The sequence below is a fragment of the Pelophylax lessonae genome, assembly GCF_965119305.1.
Source record: "Pelophylax lessonae genome assembly, chromosome: 8".
NCBI classification, from domain to species: domain Eukaryota; kingdom Metazoa; phylum Chordata; class Amphibia; order Anura; family Ranidae; genus Pelophylax; species Pelophylax lessonae.
The window spans coordinates 253114815-253132953 of record NC_138775.1 but is presented as its reverse complement, the minus strand read 5'-3'; the positions used below and the strand labels follow the sequence as shown (position 1 = coordinate 253132953).

The window sequence follows — 18139 nt, the reverse complement described above, 5'->3', positions numbered from 1 at the left end:
GTAGGGTTGCCAACTGATCCCTTTAAACCAGGACACAATTACACAGCTTCTGAGGCGGATTAAGGTGGTAATTAAACTCACTTAGTGCCTTCCGTGCATTATATTGGCCTCAGAACCTGTGTAATTAATGTGTCCTGGTTCAAAGAGATGAGGTGGCAACCCTAAATGGGCCACATTGAAAGGCAACACTGACTGGCATCACTAATGGGCACTGGTTTTTGTCACCTATTGGCACTGCTGGGGCTGTACAGTAATCCTGTACAGGTCTTCCCTGAGAAGAGATGCCGCTGATCGGCTCTCCTCTCCTCACATTCTGTCAGTGTGAGCCGAGGAGAGCAGATAAACAGCACTTCCTGTTTACATGTGACCGGCTGTGATTGGACACAGTGGATCACATGGGTAAAGAGCCACGTCATGGTCTCCTTACCGAGATTGGGGGTCGCACCACGTTCTAGGAACACGGCGCGGTCAACACGCTGCACGCCCCCACGGGCGTGCAAGAGCAGCGGTTCTAGGGTGCCATCATCCCAGAACAAGAGTGAATCCCACCCACCCTCATTTTATGATACAGCCGGCGGGAAGTGGTTATTGGGAGTTTAGATTGCCACTTTAAACAAGCTGCTAGTAGGCTTCAACGCTACCTGAAGTGGGAGTAAACTCCCATACATGACTTTTTACCTATAGGTAGGCCTATATTAAGGCTTACCTATAGGTACTCTAAATATCTCCTAAACCTGCACCGTTTAGGAGATATTTAATTTACATGCAGCCGGTGACATCACTGGCACATGTGCTCTGAAGAAACAACCACCCAAGCCATTCCTTCAGAGTCCTGTGCCGTAAATGGCGGCTCCTGTGCCGGAATGATGCAATCATGGACTCCAGCTGTGTGACTGTGTGAACCAGGAAGGAAGACGGGTGAAAATGGAAGCCATGTCAGCCGTGACAGCTCGCCGCTGGAAGGGCTTCGTTCTAAGGTATGTTTCACATAATGTCTTTACTGAATGCCTAATGGTTTTACCTTGCAGGTTAAAAAAAAATAAATAAATTGTCGGTGGTTTACTACGGCTTTAAAGCTTGCCGAAGCCTGCTAGCAGCTTATTTACCGTGACAATCAGCACTCCCATTAGGATTTGTATAGGACATTTCCAAGTAGGAGCGGAAGGACCCTTTAAAAGTCTAGAGAAAGCTGCTTGAATGGGCCAAAAGCTTTGCAAACATTTGTTGAAAGTTATATATTTTCAATAAGCACTTCTGGCCCCCCCCAAACCTAGAACGAGAGTCCTGAAAAGAAAAAGCAACTGCTTTAATCACTTTAATAATAGTTAGATATTTTAAACTGTGTGCTAGATGTTTTATGACAGAACACAGCTGCTTTTATATGAAAATTATGGCAACAGGAAAATGACTTGTTTCCCACAGCGATCAGTATACTGTCATTTTTGCAGACAAGTTTTGACAGCTAAACAAGGATTCTATTTAACTACCATTTACTAAAAGACATTTTCCTGCTGACGCTTCCCATACGTCGGTGTCAGACTTTTCAGAATGCAGAATTACCTGACTCTGGCATGTCGTTTGTCCTCCAATCACCCATAGCCTGCATAAATTAGGTAGATGACTATTACAACGTAGGCAACACCGATGATTCATCTATGCGGACATTTCCTAAAAAGAAAAACAAAAAAACACACTTTGGAAAATTTTTTAGACAACAACAAACACTGAACATGCAATGCATTTCCATTGCTATAAATGAGATTAAAGGGATTGTGAATTCAATTTTTATTTATTTAAAAAAAAAAAAAAAAAAAAAACAATCAGATTTATACTTACCTACTATGTGCAAAGGAATTGCAAAGGAGACATATCAGAGCTCCAACTTGAGCTGAATATATCACTTGAGGCCAGGATCACACTGGTGCGAATTGGATGTGGGGTTCCCTGCATCCAAGTCGCATGACAGGAGAGAGTGCCCAGCTCTCAATGAAGCCGGTTCACACATCTCCATGGCGGCTATGGAACGAGTTGCACGGGGATCCAGTGAGTCTTTGGCTGTGCTTCAGGTCCCAATTCAGACAAAAATTTGGGCCAGATTTGTCCCTGAAACAGACGCATTGGACCCCTACGGTAAACCGCGTCCGCACTTAGGCCCCTTTCACACGGGCTTTCCGATCTGGTCTGCCTGTCAGTTTTTCAGGCGGACCGGATCGGATGCTCCATGCAGCCCTACGGAGCAGCGGATGTCAGCAGAGTCATATCCGCTGACGCCCGCTGCTATCCGATCCTGTCCGTGTAACCCTATTTTCCATCCATCTGGAGGATCGGATGAAAACAGACAGTCGGTCCATTTTCATCCAATCTCCCATAGAGGAGAGCGGGGCTCTGACAGCTCAGTCTCTGCAAAGTAAGCGGGGACGGAGCTGTCAACCGTCTGCTCAGCAGGGATCAGTGGATCGTTCCCCACTGAGCAAAACGTCCGCCAATGTGAAAGGGGCCCCAAGTGTGAACCCAGACTAAGTATAGAGAAAACCCAGGTTGGAAAGCTGCCAGGGCAGTCCCAAGAAAATAAAAAATAAAAATGTGCAGCGCCACCTTTAGGATGTTAAAGAATGTTACCCCAACATTTCATATTTCTGATATGGGCGTGCTATTCCATTTACTTGTGTTGAAAAGTATCTTGTTCACTTTGTATTGCTTCCTTTTTCGTGAAAAACCTGGTGATCCTGCCAGGCCCTCTGCTTTTTTTTTTTTGCAAACTAACATGAGAGCACATCCATTCCAGCATGGTTAGTTTTCTAGCTGTGCTGGGAGATCAGCCTGCCTGTCCTGATGGCCAAGACCTTTGCAGATACCCCTTTCTCCTTAAAGTGGAGTTCCACCCTAAATTTATACTTACCTCCATCTTCTCGCTCCGGGTCACCTGAAAAACAAATGGATAATCGCAATTTTTATTTTTTTTTACTTACCTCACCATCCACTTCCTCCTTCCTCGGCCGCGGCCCGTGCCGTCACTTCTGCTTTGCAATGATTCCTGGGAGCTGAACGTCATCGCTCCCAGGAATCAATGCGCCTGCACCGGCCCCGACGTCAGTTCCGGTGCAGGCGCCGTCATACCTTGCTAAACAGCTTCTGGGCATGACCTGCCATGCAGGGATGACGTTGCGGCACCGGAAGTGACGGCGGGGCCGGTGCAGTGCATCGTGGGACCGAAGAAGACGGAAGAGGACACAGAAGAGGATCGCGCTGGCTTCAAGCTGCCCATACCCGAGATGGCAGCGCTGGAGAATACATTTCAAGGTAAGCATTTCTTCTTGCAGGTAAGTGCAACCCGGGACAGATCAGAGGCTAGCCATTGTGGAATGCACTAGCCCTGACTGTCCCGGGTGTATTTTTATAAAAAAAAAAAAAAAAACTTCACTGGGTGGAACTCCGCTTTAACAGCCATTTACTCTTACGATTAGTGTACTGCTGTTTCTCCTCCCCCCCCACCTCTCCAAGCCCTTATGCAGCTGAGAGGTGATCACAAAAAAAAAAAAAAAATGTATGCATGTGTGTATAATGGGCCATACATCCTATACAATTGTCTTTAGATTTTTTCCTTTAGATTTACCAAAACCATATAATACAAGGTAAAATCTAAACACTTTCAATTTGTATGCAATCAGTCAGGCCCTGACACTACATAGTTGAAGGTAAATCTAAAGGAAATCCAACAACAAAAGTTGTATAGCGTGTATCCAGCTTTATACACACACACACACACACACACACACGTTGTGCGTTTAATTTTTATGGGTTGATTTACAAGGTGAGGGTTCCTATATAATTGAAGTTACATCGTTAGGTCCAGGTTTACGTTGCGCCTCTTCTCGTCATCAACAGAAGCACATGTTCCTGGATCCTAAAACGTGTGCCTCCAGGGTAGAAGAAGTGACGGACTTCTGTCCTTTGTCCAGTCCTGCCTCATCATGATGGTCTTCCTGAACAAGGAAAACCGGAGTCCATACATAACAAAAGCCACACGTCAAAGCTTTAACTATTAGAGACCAGCGGAGGATACAGTATATAGAGCATCAGCTTAATCTTGTGTTTAGTACATTGTGTCCAACAATTCACATCACTTTATCCTGATGAGAATCAGAGGGTACAGCACCAGTCCTTCCACAAATAGCAGCCTTCCAATCTTCTTAAATCCACTCCGTCCGGTAATCCCTCCATATGGCTCAGCATAAACTGAAGCCCTGTTCTCAGCTATTCCAGTACTCAGACAGCCTGGTTACAGATCCGGAATTGTGCGTACATTATTAAAACATAGAAGAGATATTAAAACTGAATTCCAGCCAAACCACTGAATTCACATACAGGTGAAATGTGTTCCCGGATCACAAAAATCCTGTTCAGTCGCTTTTGTGATTTATCCATCCCTACCACTTTGCATAACCAGGAGGTAAAGTTGAAAACCAATTTAAAGCATATTTTAAGCCATTGGTGGACAGGGTTGGGAAGGATTAGAGCCCCTGGTGGGGTTTTGCTGCTATCCATAGCTCTTCACTTTATTTTCTTAGAATATAGGAAGACTAGAACCCCTGTCAGATTATTATATCCATTTGTATGTTTTCCCATGCTTCCTATGCGGTCAAGCACTGACACGGATAGGCTCCCCAAGAGCAACTATTGGGACCACTGCCTCGCTGTAGTGCTGGACTCCACCCCTAGTCACCTTACCAATTGAAGTTATGTATGCATTGTTCCCCCCCACCCCAATCCCAATGGGTTTTGTTTATTCTCTTAAAGTGGAAGTAAACTAGATTTTTCAAAAATTTGATGACAGGCAGAGTATTTATGACAGAAGAGACCCTATTGGTCTCCTATGCAGTAAATGGACCCGCCTGCCTGTCAGCCTCCATGTACACTGAGCCACGCATGTGCATCTTCGTGAACATTTATGGCCCTGATCTGTGCTGCAGCAATAGGACTCCCATGCGCGGGAGAAGATGGAAGTGCTAGGAGACCACTAGATCGATCCCCTGCAGCGCTCGAGGGCACCATTTGACAGGTAAGTCTGCTATAATGTACTAATCTACTGTGCATACTAGCACAGTAGGGCATAACCCACCTGGGGGGCCCCAACAAAGAAAATGATATAGTGGAGTTAACTACCATTTTAACTTCCTTTATTGCGCTAAATTTACTGATGTGTATCTTGCATACTAGAGCCATAAATAAAACCACAAAATCCAACAGACAGGTGACTGCATAGTGAAGTCTTTTTAAACTGGGGTGCCTTCTGTCTTCTTCAGCGGTGCCTTAGCAAAATGCCTAAAAATTGCCCCAAAGTACCCAACAATTGTGTACAAGCCAATAGGTAGACCAAGCTTTTCTTTTGTTACACAAAGCCACAGGTTTTAATTGTGCAACATTACACCAGCATCCTAATAGTTTCGGATGTCAAGGATGGCGGGCAACTGCACAGCATCCTTGTTTGATCACCCCCACCCCTTTGTCAGCACTGGGGCCACTTTAGTTGCATGGGGTAGAAAAAAAATGAGGGAGAAGAAATGCCAGAATACTAGTAAGTACCAGTGTGCAAAAGTGCATTTGCTTTGTAAGAATAAATTGCCTCTTAGGCCCCTTTCACACAGTCGGACGGTTCAGATCCGCCTGTCCGTTTTTTTGGCAGATCTGAACGGTCCCCCCCATGCATTCCTATGGGGCATCGGATGTCAGCGGAGACATGTCCGCTGACATCCGATCCGTCAAATCTGGACGGATGGAAACCCTATTTTCCATCCGTCCAGCGGATCGGATGGGAACGGACCAATGGTCCGTTCCCATCCGATTCCCCCTTAGAGATGTATGGGGTTGTGAAAGCTGTGTCTCCGCACACAGTGCAGAGAACAGCTGTCATTCTTCTGCTCAGCAGGGGATCGGCGGATCGATCCCCTGCTGAGAAAAGCGGAGTCCGTTTTTGACGGACTATATGTGTGAAAGAGCCCTTAGGGCCCTTTCACACAGGCTTTCAAATCAGGTCCACCTGACAGTTTTTCAGGCAGACCTGATTGGACCTTCCAGTCTCCCCTATGCAGCAGGGGATGCCAACAGACATATGTCCGCTGACACCTGCTGCTATCCGATCCTGCCTGCAAAATCCAGACGGATGGTGGTCCTATTTTCCATCCATCTGGCGGATTGGATGAAAATGAACAGGTGGTCCCCTTCCATCCGATTTCCCCATAGAGGAGACTGGGACTGTCAGTTGAGAGATTCCCTGCTGAGGAAGCTGAATACGCATAGTGGAGGCGCCTGTGTGAAAAGGGCCTAATGCTGGGTGTCCTATGTGTGTGGATGCTGCTGCAAGATGTAAAACTATTAGTTTAAAGAAGAGCTGCAGTCTCCCTAAGAATGAAAGTCCGCAGATAAAAATACTGTAGCTGCTGATTTTTATGAGAAAGACACTTACCTGTCCAGGGAGCCAGCGATGTCCTCACCTGGGCTGCTGCTTCAATCAGCTTCGGGTGAAGGTGCCGGCATCTTAGGTAAGAAAAACCGGCAGTGAAGCATCACAGCCGGTTCCCACGGCACATGTGCGAGCCAAGCTGTGCTTTGTAAATGCTCCCGGAGCCTTCTGGTTCCCTATGTAGGAGAAGGCGATCTGAGCAGAAGTGGGGGCTGGTACCTGCTCCCTTCACCCCCCAAAAAATGCAAATAAAAGAGGAGGGGGGACAGGAAGCAAAGAAGCAGAATTTCCCCTTTTGGGCGACATCTAGCTTTAAGTTTTTACATTTTTAGAATGAGGTGCCTCCAGACTACGTATAATTTTAAAGGGTAAAAGAGGAATGGCTAGTGAATGGAGGAGATAATGGATAAGACCCACATCCCTGATACAAAAGGAAAAAAGAGGGTGGACCCCCCTAAATGGGACTTTAGTGGTCTTTATCCTAATGGTGGTTTATAACCCAAAAAGTTAAATATAGTACAAAAGATACAATTACATATTACAAAAAGTAATAAAAAAAATAGAACATACAGCAAAGGGTGGCTAGCCCTAAGACTCTAATGCATAAATGTGTAAATGGATTACAACATGCAGCCATGTTGCTCTGTGAGTAATCCATTTACACATTTATGCATTAAGCCCTGTACACAGGAGTGGAAATTCGGCAGGGGATTTTCGTCCGACGACCGATCTGCCGATTTTCGGATTGTTAGTATGATGCTTCCAACAACCGACTCCGACTTTTCGGCCGAAAAAATCCTGGTGTGCAGGCTATAAAATTTTTGTCGACCGTCAAAACACGTCCGATTTTCGTCTCATTAGTACAGATTTAGATAGGGAAAAATCGTATAAGCAAGACTAGGCATGCTCAGAGATGAAAGAACACATACAAAGCAATCCAACACATGACATCACTTCTGAAGTAGAATTCTGTCGTGCGGGAAAATTCTTGTGTATAGTCTATAGCACATTCCAACTAACAGACACCACTCTGGACAAAAGTCAGACGACCGGTCGGCGGAAATTCTTTGCGTGTGTACGAGGCTTAAGCCCCGGTTCACACTAGGGCGACCTGTGAGGCGACCTGGTCGCCTCCCATAGGGAAGCTACGGACCCGTTCTAATAGGAGCGACACAAGTCGCTCCGACCTAGAAAAAGGGTCCGGAGCTTCTTTGGGGCAACCAGGAGGCGACCGCCATAGACTTCAATGTTATGAAGTCTGTGGCGGCCGCTCCGAGGTCGCGGCGCGCTGCTCGCACCGCAATCTCGGAGGTCGCCCCTGAAAGTAGCGTCGCGCCAGTGTGAACCGGCGCTTAGTGTCTGTATATACATTGACAACCTACGATGGAGTCTTTTTAGGGCTAGCCACCCTTTGTTGTAGGTTCTATTTTTTGAAATATAAAATAAATATGCAATTCATTTTATCTTTGGTACTATATTTAACTTTTTGGGTTATAAACAACCATTAGGATAAAGACCACTAAAGTCCCATTTAGGGGGGTCCCCCCTTACTTTTTCTAGTTTTAAAGGGTGCCTTGACTGGTAAAGGGTTGAGAAATGCTGGCAAAGTTATTTAGCCAATTACAGCATACAGCACAAAGGATCATTCAGTTAAATCTGTAAAAACACTTGATTCAGGGACAAAGGAAAAAAATATATCACTTCTAGCCAATAACTGCAGCACTAAATACAAAGGGTGCAAACTTCTGTATATTACATTGATCTGTCAAACTTTATCAAGAACCAATCAATGAATGACATGGCCTACAAGAACCTAGCAAAACAGACTTCAAACTTTCATAGACAACAACCTCCTATAAATCAAAGTCTTACAACTATGGCAGTCTCCTGGATCCAACATACAGTATACAAGTACAATAAATAGAAACAAAGACTTACTGTTGTGTAAATGAGTACACCTCAATGACAGGAGCGGTGTGCAGACTATCTCCTCCAGCACCCAACGCTCTGCACTAGGAGATAAGGAGCTTAGACTGAGCCCAGCCCAGGCACAGCCCCCTCCTTATACTAAAGGTCAGCAACAAAAAGCCTTCCTACTCACTGAGGCTTGAATTATAGGACGGCTCTTTCCATTCACCTGCAGAACTCATCCACCTGTTACATTTCTCTCCTGCTGCCCCAGTCTCTGTTTTCTCACCTGCTAGATGCATTATAAGACTGTCATGGTGGATGGTTCTCTTTATTTTATCTTATGGAGTACAGTAGGAAAAGTGAAATTTATCTGGCTTCAGCAGGAAACTTACACCTCCACGGCAGTACGGTCCAACTAGCTTTCATTTTTCATGTGCTTCCATTGAAGTTTATAAGTTAAAGGGACAAAATGCATGTTTATTTAAAAAAAATAAAAAAAAAGCAGCTGTACCAAAAACGCACATTAAGGGGTCGAATACTAAGCCCACATGTCAAATCAGAGCCTATTGCCTGCAATGGCACAATTCAAATCGGTGCGACGCCGACTTTGCAGCGCTGCACCGTTTATAAAAAGTAGTTTCTGCACTACTTTTGGCGACTTCAGGGGGCGATTTCAAAACACATACTTTTTGTAATAATAAATATGTAATTAATTGTATCTTTTGTACTATATTTAACTTTTTGGGTTATAAACAACCATTAGGATAAAGACCACTAAAGTCCCATTTAAGGTAGATTTGCAGTGGTCCGGCTTTAAACTTCTCCACAACAGTATCTCGGACCTGCCTGGTGTGTTCCTTGTTCTTCATGATGCTCTCTGCGCGTTAAATGGACCTCTGAGACTATCACAGTGCAGGTGCATTTATACGGAGACTTGATTACACACAGGTGGATTCTATTTATCATCATTAGTCATTTAGGTCAACATTGGATCATTCAGAGATCCTCACTGAACTTCTGGAGAGAGTTTGCTGCACTGAAAGTAAAAGGGGCTAAATAATTCTGCACGCCCAATTTTTCCGTTTTTATTTGTTAAAAAAGTTTGAAATATCCAATAATTTTCGTTCCACTTCATGATTGTGTCCCACTTGTTGATTCTTCAAACAATTACAGTTTTATATCTTTATGTTTGAAACCTGAAATGTGGCAAAAGGTCGCAAAGTTCAAGGGGGCCGAATACTTTCGCAATGCACTGTATATATATTTTGTATGCGTTTTAATTTTGTCTCCAATAGCCCTGGAGAAGGGGGGAGGCTGTTCCCCCGAAACGCGTTGACTTTAACATGTTCTGCTACCAATAAAACGACAATCTTTTGATCTAAGTGGGATTCTTATTGCTGATTTTGGACGCTCCTTCAACCGACTACCTTTACAAATCAATGCATCCACATTGGTGCACCCAACAGACCCCTTAGAATCACTTGTGTGCTATGAGAAATTTCACTGAGCAGTATCCATTGTAAAAGAAAAAAGGGGGACAGCAAAGGAAAAATTAATCTAGTGTTAAAAAAACAAAAAAAATTAAAAATAAAAAAATTACGAGAAACCAACCTTAAGAATATTTGTTCTTTACTGGTTTCAGTAAGCACCAAAAAAAAAAAAAACAGTACGGTCTCCAAGGACCTTGAGGTCCACATTGCAAGTGTCAAAGGGCTGCAGCTCAGGGCTCTAAACCGTTGTATGTATCCATGGATGTCCCAGACAGAGACTAGAACCAAATCCCACTTCTGAAAATCATTCTAAAGTGGTCCGTACCTCGCCTCTCAATGCTCGGTTTAGACACCTTTATATGCATACCAAACATACCTATTCACAAATCCTAAATCAGTTAAGGAATTGAAATAGTACAACACTAAAAATTGGAAATGCTAATTCTGGATACCGGAACCCCCTGCATGTCCTGGACAGTGACCCCGCCATCAATTGTAGACTGACATTATTTACAGACATCAGCTGTATAAACAGCAGGGAATAGAGGAATACAGCTGTCACTCTGGCCAGCAATGCGTCTTGTCAAAAGGGCAATGCATGGGGGGGGCACAACTACAATCAAGTGTCATATCCTGGGACTGGACTGATCAGAGACAGACACCCCAGGACTGATAAAAGGTCAGAGACCGGATCTCGCAGTCTCAGCATAACTACAATTTGTTGAAGTTAAGCTGTCACCTTTTTTCACCCTGCAGTAAAGAACTGCAACCCTCTTAGTGACGGTTCACATTGGGGCGATACGACTTCGGGCGACTAATGCCTTCGCCCGTGCACTGCGACTTCGGCGCGGCTTGCAACGACTTCACATAATGGAAGTCAATGCAAGTCGCTCCGACTTTGCAAAAAAAAAAAAAAGGTGCAGGAACCTTTTTCTAAGTCGGAGCGACTCCTATTAGAATGGTTCCAATTGCACAGCATTGGAAGCTACTTGTCAGGCGACCAAGTTGCAACAGTGTGAACCGGCACTTACAGTACTCCTAAGGCCCCTTTCACACATACGGACTGTTGTCATCCACCCGTTGATGGATGGAAAATGGACATCAATGCATCTCTATGGATGATCATCCATTACATCGGCATACCTCAACATCATTTTTTTGGAATGGCTCAAAGCCCTATATTTCTTCCGTTAAACAGAACGGATGAGAAACGGATGTATATAGACAAACAGTCCGTTTTTGCATCAGTTTTTTCATTGGTAGTGGAGATATGTATACAGGCGCTCCCCGGGTTACAAACAAGATACGGTCTGTAGGTTTGTTTTTAAGTCTAAATTTGTTTGCAAGTCAGAACAGGTACATTTTTGTAGCTCCAGCCAAGGAAATAATTTTTAAGTTTTTTGCATAGCATTGGGAAGGGTCACCACCCCTTTATCATTTGTTTTGCTGTCTGTTCCCCTGTTCAGAAGATTTCCCCTCACTTTCTGTCCCTGTGACAATTGGATTTTGAAAATTGTGGGTTGCTGTGGAAACAAGGATTGGTGATAAAGCTTCAGTGGAGACACCATTTTCCCATGAGAACTCTAATGCTGGCCATACACTAGCCGAAATATCAGACAAACTCATTTCCGAAAAACAAAAAAAAAAATCGGCCGTGAGAGCAGACGATCGTGCCATCATGTCATAGCCGAATTTCAAAAGATAAATCGTTCAATGGACATAAATGAATCCATTTTTCGTTCAGTTTGTCACATATGCCGAGTGCAAACAGCTCGGCCGAGAAACACATCAACCTTTCAATTTATCGTTCGTTTATCTTTGGCCAGCAGATTTTCAAAACTGTTCCTTCGATTTTTCGGATCTGAGAAGTTGAAAAAGATTTTCCATTTGTGCCTATTAACTGGATGAAAAACAAACGATCTGACCAAATGACAGATTTTCGAACGATTTTTTGGCAGGTGTATGGCCAGCATTACAGGAGTAAATTTCCCTTCCTAGGGGTAGATTTCCTCTCACTTCCTGTTGGTTTCTTCCGTTTGTTAGTAGGGGTCGTTTGTAACCCGGGGACTGCCTGTTTTCAGGAGAGTGCTAGATAGGGAGAAGTGCCTTACTAAGCTGACCAAGATTTCCCATAGATGCAAATGTCAGACAGGGAGCAGTGCCATACCAAGTTGACCAAGATTCTCCATTGAAGCCAATGTTAAAAATCGGGAGTAGTGCTATACCAAGGTGACCAAGATTCTCCATTGAGGCCAATGTTAAAAATCGGGAGTAGTGCTATACCAAGGTGACCAAGATTCTCCATTGAGGCCAATGTTAAAAAATCGGGAGTAGTGCTATACGAAGGTGACCAAGATTCTCCATTGAGGCCAATGTTAAAAATCGGGAGTAGTGCTATACCAAGGTGACCAAGGATTCTCCATTGAGGCCAATGTTAAAAATCGGGAGTAGTGCTATACGAAGGTGACCAAGATTCTCCATTGAGGCCAATGTTAAAAATCGGGAGTAGTGCTATACGAAGGTGACCAAGATTCTCCATTGAGGCCAATGTTAAAAATCGGGAGTAGTGCTATACCAATGTGACCAAGATTCTCCATTGAGGCCAATGTTAAAAATCAGGAGTAGTGCTATACCAAGGTGACCAAGATTCTCCATTGAGGCCAATGTTAAAAATCGGGAGTAGTGCTATACCAAGGTGACCAAGATTCTCCATTGAGGCCAATGTTAAAAATCGGGAGTAGTGCTATACCAAGGTGACCAAGATTCTCCATTGAGGCCAATGTTAAAAATCGGGAGTAGTGCTATACCAAGGTGACCAAGATTCTCCATTGAAGCCAATGTTAAAAATCGGGAGTAGTGCTATACCAAGGTGACCAAGATTCTCCATTGAGGCCAATGTTAAAAATCGGGAGTAGTGCTATACCAAGGTGACCAAGATTCTCCATTGAGGCCAATGTTAAAAAATCGGGAGTAGTGCTATACGAAGGTGACCAAGATTCTCCATTGAGGCCAATGTTAAAAATCGGGAGTAGTGCTATACCAAGGTGACCAAGGATTCTCCATTGAGGCCAATGTTAAAAATCGGGAGTAGTGCTATACGAAGGTGACCAAGATTCTCCATTGAGGCCAATGTTAAAAATCGGGAGTAGTGCTATACGAAGGTGACCAAGATTCTCCATTGAGGCCAATGTTAAAAATCGGGAGTAGTGCTATACCAATGTGACCAAGATTCTCCATTGAGGCCAATGTTAAAAATCAGGAGTAGTGCTATACCAAGGTGACCAAGATTCTCCATTGAGGCCAATGTTAAAAATCGGGAGTAGTGCTATACCAAGGTGACCAAGATTCTCCATTGAGGCCAATGTTAAAAATCGGGAGTAGTGCTATACCAAGGTGACCAAGATTCTCCATTGAGGCCAATGTTAAAAATCGGGAGTAGTGCTATACCAAGGTGACCAAGATTCTCCATTGAAGCCAATGTTAAAAATCGGGAGTAGTGCTATACCAAGGTGACCAAGATTCTCCATTGAGGCCAATGTTAAAAATCGGGAGTAGTGCTATACCAAGGTGACCAAGATTCTCCATTGAGGCCAATGTTAAAAAATCGGGAGTAGTGCTATACGAAGGTGACCAAGATTCTCCATTGAGGCCAATGTTAAAAATCGGGAGTAGTGCTATACGAAGGTGACCAAGATTCTCCATTGAGGCCAATGTTAAAAATCGGGAGTAGTGCTATACCAAGGTGACCAAGGATTCTCCATTGAGGCCAATGTTAAAAATCGGGAGTAGTGCTATACCAAGGTGACCAAGATTCTCCATTGAGGCCAATGTTAAAAATCGGGAGTAGTGCTATACCAAGGTGACCAAGATTCTCCATTGAGGCCAATGTTAAAAATTGGGAGTAGTGCTATACCAAGGTGACCAAGATTCTCCATTGAGGCCAATGTTAAAAATCGGGAGTAGTGCTATACCAAGGTGACCAAGATTCTCCATTGAGGCCAATGTTAAAAATCGGGAGTAGTGCTATACGAAGGTGACCAAGATTCTCCATTGAGGCCAATGTTAAAAATCGGGAGTAGTGCTATACCAAGGTGACCAAGATTTCCATTGAGGCTAATGTTAAAAATCTGGATCAGTGCCATACCAAGCTGTACATAGTAGTGAATGTATGTAAATGCCTCTGTACTGCACCTCTTCCCAGCTGCTACAACCTCTGCAACACACACCTCTCCTCTGCCCTTATCTTCCCCAAAGGTCCCCCATCTTCCACATGATTACCTTTCTAAAATACCTTTCTGTTGCTGGCTGCCATATCTTCCTTCTCCTTCTTCCCTATGCACGTGTTGCTTGACATAGGGGGCGTGTCTGAGTAGCAGTCCCGCCCATTACCAACATCACAGCATGAATTTGACAGGTGCAGTCTCTCATTGTGGCTGCATAGTGTACACCCAGCTGGTTTGTTAGCCAATCCCTGGCTGTTCTAAATGTTCCCACTGCTGCAGGTCCTGAGCTAGAAGGTAACATTTATCAACAGAATTATGCCGGACAAAGCCTCGGGACAGTCCTGCCCAGGTTTGGAGGTATGCTGTCATCCTAACGATCTTCCTGCTGTCCGGGCGCCCCTATGTGCCGGGGCCCCATACAGGAGTACTGCCTGTACCCCCCTGATGGTGGCCCTGTGCATACAAGTAAACATACATTTACATGTGACTGCACAGTTTCGGACATGCATATGTCCTTCATCAAGCTACAAGCTTCAAGATGAAGGACATATGCATGTAGGAAACTGTGCAATCACATATAAATGTATGTTTACTTGTATGCATGAAGATATGAAGTAAAGGATATTTGGAACAATTGTATTGCATCTTCTACTATTTGATGGATATTGTGTGGTAAGAAGGGAGTGCCACAATAGATTAATGCCTCGTACACACGTGCAGATCGTCGGCCGAACGATCGGCCGTCTTTTTTCCAGGGCTGTCGGTGTCTGTTGAAAAGTGCAAAAGACTGCACAAGAATTTTGTCCGCCGACTACAGCCGACTGCAGAAGTGATGTCATGTGATGGTTAACTTTCCGTGTGTTTTTTCTTTTCTGAGCATGCCCAGTCTTGCAAATCTGCTGTCTGTCGGCCGAATTCTGTACTGACTGGCGAACAATCAGCCGTTCTGGTGTCGGCATACAAAAATTTTAATGCTTGCACGACAGATTCTTTTCGGCCGAAAGTGCGCTGTCGGCTGTCGGAAGCTTCATACTAACAAGCCGAAAATCGGCCGTCGGCCAAATCTTTTCGGCCGACAATCTGCACGTGTGTACGGGGCATTACTCTTTGAGCAGCACAAAGATCTACACAGCAGAGGTGTCCCACCTTGAAATTGTGTGTGTGTATATATATATATATATATAAAAAAATCTGATGAAAAAATTCTTCATCCTTTTTTTCTTTGGGACAAATAACAGAACTGATGAAATGAACATGTGTGAAAGGGGCCTTATATTCATGTCTGATGCTGATCATTCCCACCTGTTGATCCTGCAAAGCACTGCACTTCCTTGAGATCAGTGGCTACCTTGCAGCATGCAGAATTACACCTATTGTAGCCACTCAATACAAAATGTGATTGTGCGATGAATCAGCTGAAACCAGAGCTGTGCATCCAGACAAATAGACCCTTGCAGTACTTCGGTGCAGGTAAATGAGGAGGTCTAAGATTGAAAAATGTAAAAGTAACGCACTTTGGAGCTAAAAATATGAATAAAAGTTATAAATTCTAGAAAGGGGGGACCTCTGGGGGGGAATTAAGGATCTGGGGATCCTAGTAAGATCACAGGTCCAGCAATAGAATGCAATGCCGAGCTGCAGCAAGAAAGGCCAGCAGGCTATTAGTATGCATTAGAACAGGGGTGTCAAATTCAATTTCATCGCGGGCCACATCAGCATTGTGGTTGCCCTCAAAGGGCCGGTTACATCTGTAAGATTAGATGTCCAGAGCACCCCACGACCCCTTACACCTTTACATTAGATGTTAAGACCCCCCCACCATCAGAAGTCAAGAGTCACCCACCCTTCCTTATATCACAATGCACCCCCTTAACCTTGTGCTTCTGCCAGGAATAAGTCTGCTGAGAGGTGCAGGATCTGTAGGAGGAGTTCAGCCCTCCTCTCTGCTGTGGACTACTGGGTGGGCAAAGACAGGCTTTTCTGCAGCTGCACAGGGAAGCACTGGATCTGGAAAAGGAGTTCTGTCCCCTCTGCTGTCGACTACTGAGATAAGGTGAGGGCAGAGAAAAGGGGGTTGCTGCAGCTGCAGGAGAGATGTGAGGGCCACATGAAATGACCTGGGGGGCCGCATTCGGCCCATGGGCCTTGTGTTTGACACCTGTGCATTTTAAGATTATAATCCTGCCACTTTATCAAACTCTGATCCGGCTGCATCTGGAGTATTCCATCCAGTTCTGGTCATCAGTCCTCGGGAAGGATGTGCTGGAACTGGAGAGAGTCCAGTGAAGGGCAATACAACTAATGAGGGGACTGGGGGACCTCAGCAATGAGGAAAGACTACAAGCATTAAATGTATTCTCCCTGGAGAAGAGACTTTTATGTGGAGATAGGATCACAAACAAATCTTTGATTGGTGACTCTAGCAAAGTGGTTCAATCTTAAACTGCATAAAATGATCTTTACTGTCAGAGGGGTACGGATGTGGAACTCCCTTCCACGGTTGGTGGGGTCAGCAGGGAGTGTAAATAAATTCAAAAAAATATTGGCCAAAAATTGGTAGAAAATCGGTCAGTTCGGGAGGAACCGGGTAACTTTTGGCCCCGTCTGTCAGACAGCAGTCTGTTCTGCAGAAGCTGGTCTCACAACTGGCTCCTGCCTAATGGGCATTCTAGAAAACCAGCATCCGACCAGCGCTGGCAGCAGGGACTTGTAGTTTATTCATTTGCAGATCTCTGTAAAACGATTGATCTGGCTGCAGGGGTTATAAACCCCCACCTGCTGTAATGGGGTGGGATGTGTAGAGCAGTGGTTGCGGGGAGAAGAACCCCCACCTGCTGTCATTGGGTGGGGGGTGAGAGGTGAAGCTGTGGCTGCAGGGAAGAGGAACCCCCACTTGCTGTCATGGGGTAGGGGGTGAAGCAGTGGCTGCGGGGAGAGGAACCCCCACCTGCTATCACAGAATGAGGAGGGGGAGGGAAGCAGTGACTATAGGAGGAGGGGATGGAACCCCCACCTGCTGTTATATGGTAGGGGTGAAGCAGTGGCTGCGAGGAGAGGAACCCCCACCTGCTGTTACAGGATGAGGGGGGGGGGGGTGAAGCAGTGGCTGTGGGGTGAGAAGCCACAGGGGGGGGGATGCACATTACATCCTAAATCCACCTTTTTTGTCCTAGTACTCCTTGAGAAAGAAAACCTAGCGCCAGAGCTGTCACCAGTGATGAGCGGTCTGTGTACTAATTGAAGACTTTCCCCTTCATTTCCTGTCCCAGAGACACAACAGGAAGTGAGAAGAAATCTACCAAAGTGAGGGGAGTTCTCTTCTTGGACAGGTGACCCCACTGAAAGATTTCCCCTCACCTCCTATTTTGGTGACAACTAAGGATGAGGAGTCTGACCCAACCTGAGCTATCGTAAAGCCAACAGCCAATCACAGGCAGCAGAGGCGTTCCCCCAGCCAGAAGACACATGTATGCAATGGGCACATACATGTGTGACTACAGGGGATGGAACACCTCCGCTGCCTGTGATTGGCTGTCGGCTTTGACAGCTTCCCACTGGGGTAGCTCAGACAGGGTGGGGCTCCTCATCCCTAGTTGTCACCAGAACAGGAGGTAAAGGGGAATCTTTCAACTGGGACACCTGTCCAAGAAGAGAACTCCCCTCACTTCAGGAGATTTCTTCTCACTTCCGGTTGTGTCTCTGGGACAGGAAATGAAGGGGAATGTCCTCAATGGTGCACACATGAAGCTGCCAGGGATTGAACCCTTCCCTCCCCTATCCATGCCAGAGAACACAGACGGTCACACCACGGCAGACATGTGCTCAGCCTCTCCATAATCCCGGAGCCGTGCTGCAGATTACTCCCCGCACCCAACCAAGCCCTCACCGCGGCACGCTGGGACATGTAGTTCCATCCCTCCTCCTCCCTCCATAGAGGCCGGTACCTGTGTTCCCGCTCTTCCCCGGGCTCTGAAGAATACGGGCGGCCCGGGGCTGCTCGGCCTCCGGCGGTTTATAGTCTTGGGCCACTAAACTGCCGGCCCGAAGGCCTGAGC

At 45.4% G+C, this 18139-nt stretch overlaps 1 protein-coding gene across 2 annotated transcripts in view; it reads right to left on the bottom strand.

Moving 5' to 3' along the window:
- SSX2IP (SSX family member 2 interacting protein) overlaps positions 1 to 18139 on the bottom strand; it is a 53815-nt gene extending 35676 nt beyond the window's left edge. For both annotated transcript variants that reach the window (XM_082264754.1, XM_082264755.1), the window contains exons 1-2: positions 18029 to 18139; positions 1561 to 1668 (exon numbers count right to left, since the gene is read on the bottom strand). In XM_082264754.1, coding sequence (XP_082120880.1) covers positions 1561 to 1606 — 46 coding nt within the window. In that variant the 5' untranslated portion in view covers positions 1607 to 1668; positions 18029 to 18139. The remainder of the gene's footprint in view (positions 1 to 1560; positions 1669 to 18028) is intronic.